At 37.0% G+C, this 15,538-nt stretch overlaps 1 protein-coding gene across 1 annotated transcript; it reads right to left on the bottom strand.

The window, feature by feature from the left end:
• Positions 1-1,771: 1,771 nt before the first annotated feature.
• On the bottom strand, positions 1,772-6,541 carry LOC109561234 (olfactory receptor 2T12-like). Its single transcript, XM_019963619.2, has 2 exons — positions 5,624-6,541; positions 1,772-1,819 (listed from the first exon to the last, which is right to left on the bottom strand). The coding sequence occupies exons 1-2, from the start codon at positions 6,539-6,541 to the stop codon at positions 1,772-1,774; spliced, it is 966 nt and encodes a 321-aa protein (XP_019819178.2).
• Between the last annotated feature and the right edge of the window lie 8,997 nt (positions 6,542-15,538).

The following is a 15,538-nucleotide window of genomic DNA, read 5'->3' as shown; positions in this document are numbered from 1 at the left end:
ATGAAAAGATTTTCAACATCAATAATTATTATAGAAATGTGAATCAAAACTACAATGAGATAGCACCTCACATCAGTCAAAATACCTGTCATACTGAGTGAATTCAGAGAAAGAGAAATATCATATGATATATTACTTACATGCAGAATCTAAAAAAGTGATGCAAGTAAACAGATTTACAAAACATAAGCCGACTCAGACTCATAGAGAAAAAACTTATGCTTACTATACAGGAAGGGTGGGGGAAGGAATTGTTAGGGAGTGTGGAACTGACATGCACACACTGCTATATTTAAAATGGATAACCAACAGGGACCGATTGTGTGAGAAAGTGAAAGTGAAAGTCACTCAGTCCTGTCCAACTCTTTGTGACCCAAAGCTAGAATACTAGAGTGGGTAGCCTTTTCCTTGTCCAGGGGATTTTCCCAACCCAGGGATCGAGCCCAGGTGCCCCGCATTGCAGCTGGATAAGAAAAAGAACTCTCCTCAATATTATGTAACATCCTAAATGGAAAAATAATTTGGGAAAAAAAAAGATACATGTATATGTATAACTGAGTCACTTTGCTGTACACCTGAAACTATGACAGTATTTTTAATCAACAGTACTCTAATATAAATTAAAAAGTTAAAAAAATATATCTTGCTCTTGAATTAAAAGAATCAATTTATTAAAATGACTATACTACCCAGGCCAATCCAAGAGATTCAGTGTAATCCCTATCAAATTATCAATGGCCTTTTTGCACAGAAGAGCCAAAACAGTCTTGAGCAAGATTTATGGAGCTGGAGAAATCACACTCTCTGATTACACTGATGTAAGTGGGGTGTTAAATTTCCCTTCTATTATTATTAATTTATCCCTTTATGTCTGTTAATAGTTGTTTATATATTTTCATGCCCCTATATATATGCATGGGCTTTCTTGATGGCTCAGTGGTAAAGAATCCACCTGCCAGTTTAAGAGACATTGTTTCCATCCTTGGGTGGGAAAGATCCCCTGGAGAAGGAAATGGCAACCTACTCTTTAGTATTTCTGCCTGGGAAATCCCACGGACAGAGGAGCTTGGCAGGCTACAGTCCTTGAAATCACAAGAGTCAGACATGATTAACAACTCAACAGCAACAATTTGTATGCATGTTGTTGTTGTTCCGTCATCAGTCATGTCCGACTCTTTATGACTCCATTGACTGCAGCATGCCAGGCTTTCCTGTCCCTCTCCATCTCTTACAGTTCATGACCATTGAATCAGTGATGCCCTCCAATGATCTCATCCTCTGTTATTGTCTTCTCCTTATGCCTTCAATCTTTCCCAGCATCAGAGTCTTTTCAAATGAATTGTCTCTTTGGATCAGGTGACCAAAATATTGGAGCTTCAGCATCAGTCCTTCCAATGAATATTCAGGGTTGATTTCCTTTAAAATTGACTATTTTGATCTCTTTGCTGTCCAAAGGACTCTCAGGAATCTTCTCCAGCACCACAGTTCAAAAGCACATTCTTCAGCGCTCTGCATTTTTTATGATCCAACTCTCAGATTTGTACATGACTACTGGAAAGATCATAGCCTTGATTATATGGGCCTTTTCCAACAAAGTGATGTCTTTGCTTTTTAATACACTGTCTATGTTTGTTATAGCTTTCCTTCCAAAAAACAGTCATCTTCTAATTTCATGGCTGCAGTCACCATCCACAGTGACTTTAGAATCCAAGAAGAGGAAATCTGTCATTGCTTCCACCTTTATCCCTTCTATTTGCATGAAGTGATTGGGTCATATGCCAGTTTGTTTTTTGTTTGTTTGTTTGTTTTTAATATTCAGCTTTAAGCTGACTTTTTCACCTCCTCTTTCACACTCATCAAGAGGCTCTTTAGTTCCTCTTTGCTTTTTGCCATTAGAGTAATATCTTCTGCACATCCGAGGTTGTTACTATTTCTCTTGGCAATCTTGATTCTAGCTTGTAACTCATCCAGTCCAGTATTTCACATAATGTGTTCTACATTTAAGTTAAATAAACAGGTTTACAATATACAACCTTGTCATACTCCTTTCAAAATTTTGAACCAGTCAGTTTTCCCACCTAAGGTTCTAACTTGCTTCTTGACATGCACACGGTTTTCTCAGGAGACAAGTAAGATGGTCTGGTATTCCCATCTCTCAAAGAGTTTTCCACAGTTTGTTATGATCCACACAAAGGCTTTAGTGTGAAAAAGAAGTAGATGCTTTTTGGTTCACTGATTCCTAAGATGTTGATATTTATTCACGTCCAATGACCAGTAACTATGACCAATGTGTTCTTTTGACAAAACTCTGTTAGCCTTTGCCTTGCTTCATTTTATACTCCAATGCCAACTTTTCCTGTTATTCTGGGTGTCTCTTGACTTCCTAGTTTTGCATTCCAATTCACTATGATGAAAAAGACATCTTTTATTCTGTTAGTTTTAGAAGGTCTTGTAGGTCTTCAAGGAAATAGTCAACTCTAGCTTCTTCAGCATTATTGGCTGAAGATTTTTGGTAGCTGCATGAATAGCTTTTTAGTAACTTGATTTTAGTGTGGCTATTTGATTACTGAGATACTGAATGGTTTGCCTTGGAAATGAACCAAGTTTTTTGTTTGTTTGTTTGTTTGTTTTTTGAGATTGTGCCCAAGTAGTGCACTTTGGTTTCAGCATGTGGGATCTAGTTCTCTGACCAGGAATCAAAACCAGGTCTTCTGTATTGGGAGCCTGGTGTCTTAGTCACTGCATTTTGGAATCTTTTTTGACTGTGAGGGCTACTCCATTTCTTCTAACAGATTCTTGCCATAGTATTAGATATAATGGCCATTTGAATTAAATTTGGTGTTCCCATCCATTTTAGTTCACTGATTCCTAATATGTCAATGTTCAGTCTTGCCATCTCCTTCTTGATCACATCAAATTTACCTTGATTCATGGACCTAACATTAAAGATTACTATGCAATATTATTCTTTACAGCATTGGGCTTTACTTTTTACTACCAGACATCTCCACAATGAGGGCTATTTCCGCTTTGACCCAGCCACCTCATTCTTTCTGGAGCTATCAATAGTTAGTAATTGTGTCTGCTCTTTCTCAGTAGCCTATCATACACCCTCCAACCTGGGAGGCTTATCATCCAATGTCATATCTCTTTTGCCTTTTCATACTGTTCATGAGGTTCTCCAGGCAAGAATACTGGTGTCATCTGCCATTTCCTCTTCCAAAATGATCACATTTTGTCAGAACCCTTCACTATGACCTGTTCATCTTGGGTGGTCCTGCATAACATGACTCTTAGCTTTATTGAATTACACAAGCCCTTCCACCATAACAAGGCTGTGATTCATGAAGGGGTTGTGTACAATACCAAAATATTGTTTTCCTTAAAGATAGTGATTGGTGCAAAAAAGAGTGGAATATATGGCTGGGAGATACTGGGCCATATCTAATAGAAGTTCTTAGCTTAAGTACTTTCTTATGACCCTATTAATTTTACTAGCTCTATTGGTTGTATTCTACTTTATTAAAATTGTTTGCATTACCAAATGTGTGGCTGAGTCTTTGATAAAACTAATGATAATTAGTGGCTTGATACAATTGATCAAATATGTGGTTGTATATTGGAGAAGGTAATGGCACCCCACTCCAGTACTCTTGCCTGGGAAATCCCATGGACGGAGGAGCCTGGTAGGCTGCAGTCCATGGGGTCACAAAGAGTCAGACACGACTGAGCGACTTCACTTTCACTTTTCACTTTCATGCACTGGAGAAGGAAATGGCAACCCACTCCAGTGTTCTTGCCTGGAGAATCCCAGGGACGGGGGGAGCCTAGTGGGCTGCTGTCTATGGGGTCGCACAGAGTCCGACACGACTGAAGTGACTTAGTAGTAGTGGTTGTATATGATCAATGATTGTAATATTGTAACTCTAAATATAGGAAGAAGCAACAAAGAGAACCATTTCCTGGACCATAAGAGGAAGATAAGAAGTCCAGAAGCATTTGGCTACACTGTTAAAAGAGCCTAATCCAATAATAGCTCATTGAGTGATCTATCAACAAAATCCTTAGCTGATCTGGGCATAAGCAGTCCTACCACTGTGAGAAAAACTGGTCCAAAAATGCCTTCCAAAATTTGGTCAAAGTAAAACCAAAAGGGAGGAGATTATAAAATAAATACATTTTCTCACCATCCTATTGTACAAGTTATTAACCACTGCAGTTGCTGACCTAAATACACCCTGAAAGGAATTCAGGGTGAAGATCAGGATGTGGAATCTTGAGCTTGTAGAAAACTGTTAGAAGCGGCCCTCAGATTTGTTTCAGGAAAAAATTTTATGAATTGAATTTTTGCCTCTTCCTATACATAGAAAAGAACTAAAACCATTATCTAAAATATCTATCCATTGCAAATAGCATTTAACCATCTACCAAAATGTGATATGATTTTATTTAAAAATTTCAAATATTCTTACAAACATCATGTGTCATCTATCAGTAAACAATAAAATTATGTTACCTTTAGAAATTTCAAAATGTTATTTTCTTTTTTTTTCAAAGATTGAATGAACCATTAACAAAGGAAGACATATAAATAGGCAATAAGCTAATGCAAAAGTCTGCAGCATCATTACACATTAGGGAAATACAAATTAAAACAAAATGAGTTACATTAAATAAGACAGACAAAAATGTTAGCATTAATAATACCCAACTGTGGCCAGTTTGGAGCAACTGCTGCTCATGTGCTCTGCTGGCAAGAGTTTAAAATCAAATATCCACATTAAAAACAAGTTACTAAAAAGGTATTCATGCAGCTACAAAAAGTAAACACATATGGTCATAGACAGAAAGGGATAATAGCAGTTTTAGTCATAAGAATCCCACACTGAAAATATAACCCAGTTATCTATCAACAAAATAGCACATAAGTAAATGTTGATACATACCAATAAGAAAGTACTACTTAGCAAAGAAAAAACTAAAATGCTGATGGTGTAAAGTTGTATAAGAATATTTAAAAATATAGCAATTAAAAGAAAGGCTTAAGATACAAGAAAAATACCTACTACACAGTTTCATTGATATTAAATTCTAGTATAGATTAAACTAATTGTTAGAGATGTGAATCAGACCAGTATTTGTTTCTGGGTTGAGTGACTTCACTAGAAAAGGAAATGTGGGACATTTCTAGTCTCATGAAAGTTTTGTCTCTTGGTACTGGGTGTAAGCTATAAGTGCAGGTACTATTGAAACTAGTTGAAAGTTAGCCTAAACATGTGAGTTTTCTAGGGTTCATAAGTTATACCTCAATTAAAAAAAAAAAAAAAAACTTCAATATTGCTTGACTACTCATTCTTTCAACAAGTATTTATTGTGAAGGGGGATGTAGGAACATTTGAATAAAGATTTGTGATCAACAGATTTTAATAACCAGTAATCTAATTTGTTGAGGACAGTTTAGTAAAGTATCCAAAGCTAGATGTCTATCTCCATTTCAAAGTACAACAGAAATAACAGTTACAGATATAATGTGTATGTAACTTCTCTCAAGGAAATCTTGTATAATCACTTTGCACAGCCTTGAACTCCAGGGCAAGTCAACATAATCTTATTCATAGGCAGCACATCTATTCATATACTTTTGCAGAGCTCCCTTGACCTCAGTGTTCCTCAGACTATAGATGAGGGGGTTCAGCACAGGGGTGAAGATAGTATAGTACACTGACACAACCTTATTGTAATTAGCTGACTTATAGGATTTAGGTCTCATGTAGGTAAAAATGCCAGCTCCAAAAAAGAGTCCCACCACAGACAGGTGGGAAGAGCAGGTGGCAAATGCCTTCTTGCGGGCTTCACTAGAATGCATGTGGAGAACAGCAGCAAGGATGAGACTATAGGAAATCAAGATGAGGGAAATGGGGATCAGGAGCATTAACACACAGCAGATGTACATGACATACTCAAAGACAGAAGTGTCAGCACAAGCCAAACGCACAAGAGTGGGGGCCTCACAAAAGAAGTGATCGATCTCATGTGTGCTGCAAAATGAGAAGTTGAGGGTAGCAGCAGCCTGCATGAGTCCATCAACTGCACCAAGGAACCAAGACCCCAAAATCATACTGAGACATACTTTCCAACTCATGAGGACTGGGTATCTCAGTGGATGGCAAATAGCAACATAGCGGTCATAGGACATGGCTGCTAAGAGGAAGCACTCACCCCCTCCTAAAGTGAGGAAGAAGAAGATCTGGAACCCACAGCCAGCAGGGGAGATGAACTTCCTGCCGGTCAAATAGTCAATGGCCATTTTGGGCACAATGGCGGAAATCAGCATCAGGTCCATGAGGGAGAGTTGGCTCAGGAGGAAATACATGGGCCTGTGGAGACGGGGGTCCAGGAGAATCAGGAGAAGCATGAGGGCATTGCTAACCAGGGAGGTGAAGGCAATTATAAGAACCAACACAAAGAGAAATTGGTGGGCTCCTGTGTGGTTAAAGAGACCTAGGAGAATGAAATCTGCCGTGATATTCCAGTTTTCCATGATTTCAAACAAAAGTGATACTGCAAATGGAGAAATAGATGATAATTACATATAAAAAACATACTAAAATCTATTGAAACACACTAAAATCCAATAATTTTTGATACTGATTAAACTTTAAAGGCATTTTTACTTTCAAAATAAGAGGACTTATATTTTTATGCCTAGGCCATGGAAGAACTGAGTCTGCAAATGGAAACATAATTTGCAATTGTTAGTGCATTTACTTCAAATTTGCCAAGCTATACATTGAAATCAATAATGATCTGCTTACAATATTTCTTCCCAAAGTAACCCTATAATACTAAATGCAAACTTTCATAAATGAAAGGGCATTTTGCGTAGGGAGAAGTTTTACCTGCAAAGTCTCAGAAATGCAAACTTTACTGCATAAAGAAAAGTAAATAAATAAAGCTTCTTATTTCTTTACGTAAGTTCAGTCACTCAGTTGTGTCTGACTCTTTGCAACCCAATGGACTGCAGCACACCAGGCTTCTCTGTCAATCACCAACTCCCAGAGCTTGCTCAAACTCATGTTTTTATGTTTCATGTTTTAACACAGAGCTAAATTAATTTCTCCTTAAGTTTCAGGAGGATTTAAGTTCTTAAAAGGATTTCTATCTCTGAAATCCTGGAACCAAAACTGTTCTATTAATAGCTAGTTGAATAAATGCAACAATAACTGCAGGACTAAGGACGCTAATTCAGCTTCAAAGATAAGCTGTGATTCGATGAAGTTATATGGCAGAAGGAGTCCACTTCTTCCACGGTTACTCCTTTTACCCCCACTTTTTACATCCATCCCATACTAGACTGCAATTAAGAAGGAGAAAGTTATTGCAAAAGGCTCATTCAATCCTTTATTCTGTTGCTTGAACATCATAATTGTACTGGCAGCATTACACTGAAGGGTTTTAGCCAGTTGTTTTAAAGTTAAATATCATGAAAATACAATTTCTATTTGTCAAACATATTTCATTTTCCAAAGCTTAGTGATCTACGTATGGTCATATCTCTAATAATCAGTCTGAACCACTAATAACTATATGCAATCCTAATTATAGCCCTCAGTATCATTCTTCTGAAGGACCTCAAAATATCATAACTTATATTTTTAAGTTGAAGTCTTATTTTTCATTGTTTTCATTACTTTTATTGTTCAAGGTTGATAGAACTTTAAAATTGTTTACAATTTAATGGGTAATTCAGTGACTGCAGGGGTTTGGCAAGTTTCTAAAATTAACTTAAGTATACTATCAATACAGTGGAATTAAGTACTCCCATATTGTTGTGAATCCATCACCAATATTAATCCCCAGACTCTACATCATTTCCAACTGAAACTATTAACAATTAAACAATAACAATAATTATCCATTGCCCCTTCTAATCAGTTCCTGGAAATCACTGGTCTACTTTCTATCTCTATAAATTTGACTATTCTAGGAATAATAGATAAATCACATTTTTATTTTCTTTTTGATTATCTTCTTTCCCTTATCATAATACCCTCACAGGTTGTCCATGCTGTAACATGACTGTGTGGATCACAATAAACTGTGGACAATTCTTCAAGAGAAGGGAAGAGCAGACCACCTCACCTGCTTCTTGAGAAATCTGTATGCAGGTCAGGAAGCCACAGTTAGAACATGGAACAACAGACTGGTTCCAAATAGGGAAAGGAGTATGTTAAGGCTATATATTGTCACCTTACTTATTTAACTTATATGTGGAGTACATCATGAAAAAGCCTGGACTGCATGAAGCACAAGCTGGAATCAAGATTGCCAGGAGAAATATCAATAACTTCAGATAAGCAAATGACACCACCTTTATGACAGAAAATGAAGAAGAATTAAAGAGCCTCTTGATGAAAGTGAAAGAGGAGTTAAAAAGTTGGCTTAAAGCTCAACATTCAGAAAACTAGGATCATGGCATCTGGTCCCATCACTTCATGGCAAATAGATGGGAAAACAGTGGAAACAGTGGCTGACTTTATTTTTGAGGGGCTCCAAAATCACTGCAGATGGTGGTTGCAGCCATGAAATTAAAAAGACGCTTACTCCTTGGAAGGAAAGTTATAACCAACCTAGACAGCATATCGCCAGTCCAGGTTCAATGCATGATACTGGATGCTTGGGGCTGGTGCACTGGGACGACCCAGAGGGATGGTATGGGGAGGGAGGAGGGAGGAGGGTTCAGGATAGGGAACACATGTATACCTGTGGCAGATTCATTTTGATGTTTGGCAAAACCAATACAATAGTGTAAAGTTTAAAAATAAAAAAAAAATTAAAAAAAAGCAGACATTACTTTATCAACAAAGGGCCATCTTGTCAAGGCTATGGTTTTTCCAGTAGTCATGTATGTATGTGAGAGTTGGACTATAAAGAAAGCTGAGTGCCGAAGAATTGGTGCTTTTGAACTGTGGTGCTGGAGAAGACTCTTGAGAGTCCCTTGGACTGCAAGGAGATCCAACCAGTCCATCCTAAATGAAATCAGTTCCGAATATTCATTGGAAGAAGTGATGCTGAAGCTGAAACTCCAATACTTTGGCCACCTGATACAAAAAGCTAACTTATTTGAAAAGACCCTCATGCTGGGAAAGATAGAAGGCAGGAGGTGAAGGGGACAACAGAGGATGAGATGGTTGGATGGCATCACCGACTCAATGGACATGAGTTTGGGTAAACTCCAGGTGTTGGTGATGGATAGGCGTGCTGTGGTCTGTGGGGTTGTATAGAGTCAGACACGACTGAGCTACTGGAATGAACTGAACTGAACACGTTTCAGAATTTCATTCCATTTTAAGAATGAGCAATGTTCCTTTGTAAGCCTGTACTACATTTTATTTATAAATTCATTCCATTTATGGACATTTGTGTTACTTCCCCTCCATTTTTATATATAGGTATCAATTAATTTAATGGGATTTTTTTGTTAACACATGTGTATGTCTGTGCATGCTAATTTGTATCCGATTCTTTGTGCCCCCATGAACTGTAGTCCACCAGGGTCCTCTGTCCGTGAAATTTTCCAGTCAAGAATACTGGAGCGGATTGCCATTTCTATCTCCAGGGGATCTTCTCATCCCAGGGATCTAATCCAGGTCTCTTGCATCTCCTGCTTTGACAGGAAGGTTCTTTACCAGCTAAGCCGACAGTGAAGCCCTCACACGTGGTAATTATTTTTAATTTTGTAAAGATATATATACTATAAATATTTTAAACTTTGTGCTTGATTTTTGCTGATATCATTCAAGAAAGGTTTTTATGTTTTTAGATAAGTATAGCTTATATGAATTTTCATTTTACAAAGTACATTTTCTTATAATGATGCCACTTGTATTGAAATACATTATCAAATATGAGATCATTAACTCCTAATTTTACAATGGACATAAGTGATATAGCTATATATTTTACTTTTAGGTTTAATAAGTATAAACACAAGCAATCATCATGAATATAAATGATCAGTCAGCATGATAATAGTGTTCAGATGATTTTGTTGGAAGGTAAAGTTCAGCTAAATGTGTCAATTAAATAAAATGAGTAGCAAATTATTTTATTTCCTAAGATGTGATAGTATTTTGTTATTTATTTAATTAAAATCCTATCTATCTTTTCATATTACTAAATGAAATTATTTGCCACTATTTAGAACATTTGTGATGTGCGTGGAGTGTGCATTCTGTTTTATCTGATTCTGAGACCCTGTGAACTGTAGTTCATCAGGCTCCTCTGTCCTTGGGATTTTTCAGGCAAGAATACTGGAGTGGGTTGTCATTTACTACTCCAGGGGACTTTCCTGACCCAAGGATTAAAACCCTCATCTCTTGTCTCTTGCCCCTATGCAAGCGGCATTCTGAAGGACAATTTTTAACAAAATTGACTATAGAATCTCAATGTGATGAAATTTTAAGTGAGGACTTAACTCATCTTGCAAATAAAGTATTTACAATGATATTAAGTGCAAGTATAAAAGCTTATTTCTACCTAGTGTAGGAATAGAAATACTTATACTCTAAATGCTTTCGTCTTTTGTCACATGGTTTCAGGATGCTAGAAATTTTCTGTCGTTTCTTCTGTCTTTATAGTCCTTCATTTAGAATAGAGCTAAAATTGTGATATTTTTACTTTAAATCTCGAACACATCTCTTTTACTATAGTACCAGAAGGCACAGATATAACCTCTTTTATTTTCTCATAGTGTAATCGCAGAATATTTAAAATTGCCTATGATTTTTTCTATATTTTTCTAATCCTTGTTTCCATAACATTAAAACTGTAAATTTTCCCTCCAGAATTTTGAGAGGATTTATTAATTTAGTCTGTAAAAAATAAAATAGCAACAGCCAAATCAAATGTGGAATTGGCAGGTTATTACAAGTGTTTTAACCTTATGACTGTGTCAGGTAACATGTTTTAGTTCTTCAGATTGTAGAATAGATAATTAATTGGATTTTGTTTGTAGAAGTATAGAGAAAATAATATGACTATGGACTTTCAAGAATTCAAATTTCATAAGCATAGCTGATAAATATTTAGAGATTAATATCACTTACTCATATAAGATATAAAGTATGAACTCCAATAGTCTGGATCTGCATCCTATCTGAGTGGCATCCTCCTAATGTTCCTCTCTGAGTGGAGGAAGGCTTTTCTAGTCTTGCAGCACCAAACTTACTCAATAATACTCATCTGCAGTGACCTATTAAGGGTTCTGGCCTATTGCCATTTTTCTAAATTTACTATCCCATTAATATGTCAGAGCTGCATAAGTATGACTCTTTGGATGCTGAAGCTGTTTACTTTTCAAGGATTTTAGAGATCCTCAGAGCTGTTTACTTTTCAAGGATTTTAGAGATCAATATACATCCCTATGTTTTCAAAATAATAAATAATTCATTACAAGAAAAATGTAAAATGTAAATAAGCCTGGAAAGAGATTTCTATTTAAAAATACTTTAAGGAGTGGATTGATCTGATCCTAGTATTACCTGTTTAAACTTTGGTAAGGGAGGAAGTTTAAAGAGTGTGTTATTGAAAGACAGATTTTGATCAAATTCAGTAGTTACATTGATAAAGTCTATGGTAGAATTCAGCTTTTTTTTTTTTTTTTCTTTTCTGAATTTCCTAATATTTGGTAGAATCACTATGTATTATAAATTCTATTTAGTTTGTGTCTATGTAATATAATTGTATATAATTTTATATTTATATGTTTGTGTCTATTATCATAATAAGGGCATTATAGCATATATATATATATTTTCTGCAAAAAGCTTTGCAATTTGATTCTATCTGGAATAAATTTTGCAATTTTAATATTGTTTTACTTCACATTTTAAGAGTCAAGGAAAAGCATGTTTTTTCACTGCACTTTTACCACCTCAGTGATTCTGTCTAAGAGTAAATATAAGTACTACTACTACTACTACTACTACATCGCTTCAGTCGTGTCCGACTGTGCGACCCCACAGATGGCAGCCCACCAGGCTCCACCATCCTTGGGATTCTCCAGGCAAGAACCCTGGAGTGGGTTGCCATTCCCTCCTCCAATGCATGAAAGTGAAAAGTGAAAGTGAAGTCTCTCAGTCATGTCTGACTCTTAGTGACCCCATGGACTGCAGCCCACCAGGCTCCTCCATCCATGGGATTTTCCAGGCAAGAGTACTGGAGTGGGGTGCCATTGCCTTCTCCGAATATAAGTATTACCTTCCACAATTGTAAGATATGTATGCATATATATATATATGACTACAGTCATAAAATTAAAATTAAAAAATGTTTGTTCCTTGGAAGAAATGCTATGACAAACTTAGACTGCATTAAAAAAACAGAGACATCAGTTTGCCAAAAAAGTCCATATAGCCAAAGCTATGTTTTTCCAGTAGTAATGTATGGATGTGAGAACTGGACCATAAAGAAGGCTGAGTATTGAAAAATTGATGCTTTTGAACTGTTCTTTGGAGAAGACTCTTGAGAGTCCCTTGGACTGCAAAGAAATCAAACCTGTCAATCCTAAAGGAAATCAATCCTGAATATTCATTGAAAGGATTAGTGCTGAAGCTGAAGCTTAAATACTTTGGCCACCTTATGTGAAAAATTGACACATTAGAAAAGACCCTGTTCTATACATCTGTGTCTCTTTTGCCGTCTTGCATACTCTGTGGGAGAAGAAGAGGGTGGGATGATTTGGGAGAATGGCATTGAAACATGTGTAATATCATATATGAAACGAATCGCCAGTCCAGGTTTGATGCAGGATACAGGATGCTTGGGGCTGGTGCACTGGGATGATCCAGAGAGATGGTACGGGGAGGGAGGAGGGAGAGGGGTTCGGGATGGGGAACACGTGTATACTTGTGGTGGATCCATGTTGATGTATGGCAAAACCAATACAATATTGTAAAGTAATTAACCTGCAATTAAAATAAATAAATTAAAAAAAAGAAAAGACCCTGATGCTCGGAAAGATTGAAGGTGGGAGGAGAAGGGGACAACAGAGGATGAGATGGTTGGATGGCATCACCGACTCGATGGACATGAGTTGGAGCAAACTCTGGGAGATGATGAAGGACAGGGGAACCTGGTGCACTGCAGTCCATCAGGTTGCAAAGAGTCAGGCATGATTGAGCCACTGAACAACATTTATCTATTTATCTATCTATATCATTCTAATGGAATAGTTATTGAAAAAAGATGACTCTGTAAAACATGTGATATTGTAATTGCTTAATTCAAGTGAGATGTAATAGTTGTTATTTTGTTCGTTTAAGGAAGGGAGAAAAGCCCAGATTTTAGTTGTCAACATTATAGTAATCAGTGAACTAAAATAGATGGGAAAGGGCAAATTTAATTCAGATTACCATTACATCTACTACTGTGGGAAAGAATTGCTTATAAGAAATGGAGTAGCCCAAATAATCAGCAAGAGAGTCTGAAATGGAGTACTTGGGTCAAATCTCAAAAATGGCAGAACAATCTTGGTTCATTGCCAGGGAAAATATATATAGTAATCCAAGTCTATGCCCCAACCACTAATGCTGAAGAAGCTGAAGTTGAATGGTTCAGTGAAGACCTACAAGACCTAGAACTAACACCATCATAGTGACTGGAATGCAAAAGTAGGAAGTCAAGAGATACATGGAGTAACAGGCAAGTTTGACTTTGGAGTACAAAATGAAGCAGGGAAAATGCTAACAAGAGTTTAGACATGAAGATGCACTGGTCATAGCAAACACCCTCTTTCAACAATACAAGAGATGACTCTACACATGGATGTCACCAGATGGTAAATACTCAAATCATATAGATTATATTCTTTGCAGCTGAAGATGGAGAAGCTCTATACAGTCAGCAAAAAACAAGACTGGAAGCTGACTATAATTCAGATCATGAACTCCTTATTGCAAAATTCAGACTCAAATTGAAGAAAGTACAGAAGACAACCAGGCCATTCAAATATGACCTAAATCAAATCCCTTAGGATTATACAGTGGACATGACAAATAGATTCAAGGGATAAGATCTGATAGACTGAGTGCCAGAAGAACTATGGACAGAGGTTCATAACATTGTGCAACAGGTGGTGATCAAAGCCATCCACAAGAAAATGAAATGCAAAAAGGCAAAATGGTTGTCTGAGGAGACCTTACAAATAGCTGAGAAAAGAAGAGGTGAAAGGCAAAGGTGAATGGAAAAGATATACTCATATGAATGTGGAGTTCCAATGAAGAGCAAAGAGAGATAAGAAAGTCTTCTTAAGCCATCTTCTTAAGCAAACAATGCAAAGAAACAGAGGAAAACAATAGAATGGGAAAGACTAGAGATCTGTTCAAGAAAATTAGAGATAGCAAGGGAATATTTCATGCAAAAATAGGCACAATATAGGACAGAAATGGTATGGACCTAACAGAAGCAGAAGAAATAAGAGGAGGTGGCAAGAATACACAGAAGAATTATACAAAAAAGATCTAATGACCCAGATAACCACGATGGTGTGATCACTCACCTAGAGCCAGATATCCTGGAGTATGAAGTCAAGAGGACCTTAGGAAGCATCACAATGGACAAAGTTAGCAGTGGTGATGGAATTCCAGCTGAGTTATTTCAAATCCTAAAAGATGATGTTGTTAAAGCACTGCACTCAATATGTCTGCAAAAATGGAAAACTCAGCAGTGGGCCCAGGACTGGAAAAGGCCTGTTTTCATTCTGATCCCAAAAAAGGGCAATGTCAAAGAATGTTCGTACAATTACACCATAGCACTTATTTCATGTGTTAGCAAGATAATGCTAAAAGTCATTTAAGCTAGGCTTCAAGAGTACATGAAATGAGAACTTCCAGATATACAGGTTGGATTTAGAAAAGGCAGAACAATAGATTAAATTGCAAACAACCATTGGATCATAAGAAAAGCAAGAGAATTCCAGGAGAATATCTACTTCTGCTTCATTGATTATGCTAAAGCCTTTGTGTGGATCACAACAAATTGTGGAATATTCTTAGAGAGACTAGAATAACAGATCACCTTCTCTACCTCCTGAGAAACCTGTATGCAGTCAAGAAGGAGTTCATCAAGGCCGTATGTTGTCCCCCTGCTTATTTAACTTCTATACAGAGTTCAGTTCAGTTCAGTCATTCAGTCATGTCCAACTCTTTGCGATCCCATGGACTGCAGTACACCAGGCTTCCCTGTCCATCACCAACTCCTGGAGCTTACTCAAACTCATGTCTATCTAGTCAGTGAATGCCATCCAACCATCTCATTCTCTGTATTCCCTTTCACCTCCTGCCTTCAATCTTTCCCAGCATCAGGGTTTTTTCAAATGAGTCGGTTCTTTGCATCAGGTGGCCAAAGTATTGGAGTTTCAGCTTCAGCATCAGTTCTTCCAATGAATATTCAGGACTGATTTCCTTTAGGATTGACTGGTTGGATCTCCTTGCAATCCAAGGGACTCTCAAGAATCTTCTCCAAGACCACAGTTCGA

This window comes from Bos indicus, chromosome 7 (assembly GCF_029378745.1).
Source record: "Bos indicus isolate NIAB-ARS_2022 breed Sahiwal x Tharparkar chromosome 7, NIAB-ARS_B.indTharparkar_mat_pri_1.0, whole genome shotgun sequence".
In the NCBI taxonomy this organism is placed as follows: domain Eukaryota; kingdom Metazoa; phylum Chordata; class Mammalia; order Artiodactyla; family Bovidae; genus Bos; species Bos indicus.
The sequence above is the reverse complement of the archived record's forward strand: the minus strand, read 5'-3'. Positions and strand labels throughout refer to the sequence as shown.

Coding starts and splice junctions, on each gene's coding strand:
- LOC109561234 (XM_019963619.2), bottom strand. CDS start 6,541: ATGGAAAACTGGAATATCACGGCAGATTTCATTCTCCTAGGTCTCTTT. Junction 1,820..5,623: donor AAAAGTATATGAATAGATGT/GCTGCCTATGAA, acceptor GTCAGCTTAAAG/CTGAATATTAAAAACAAACA.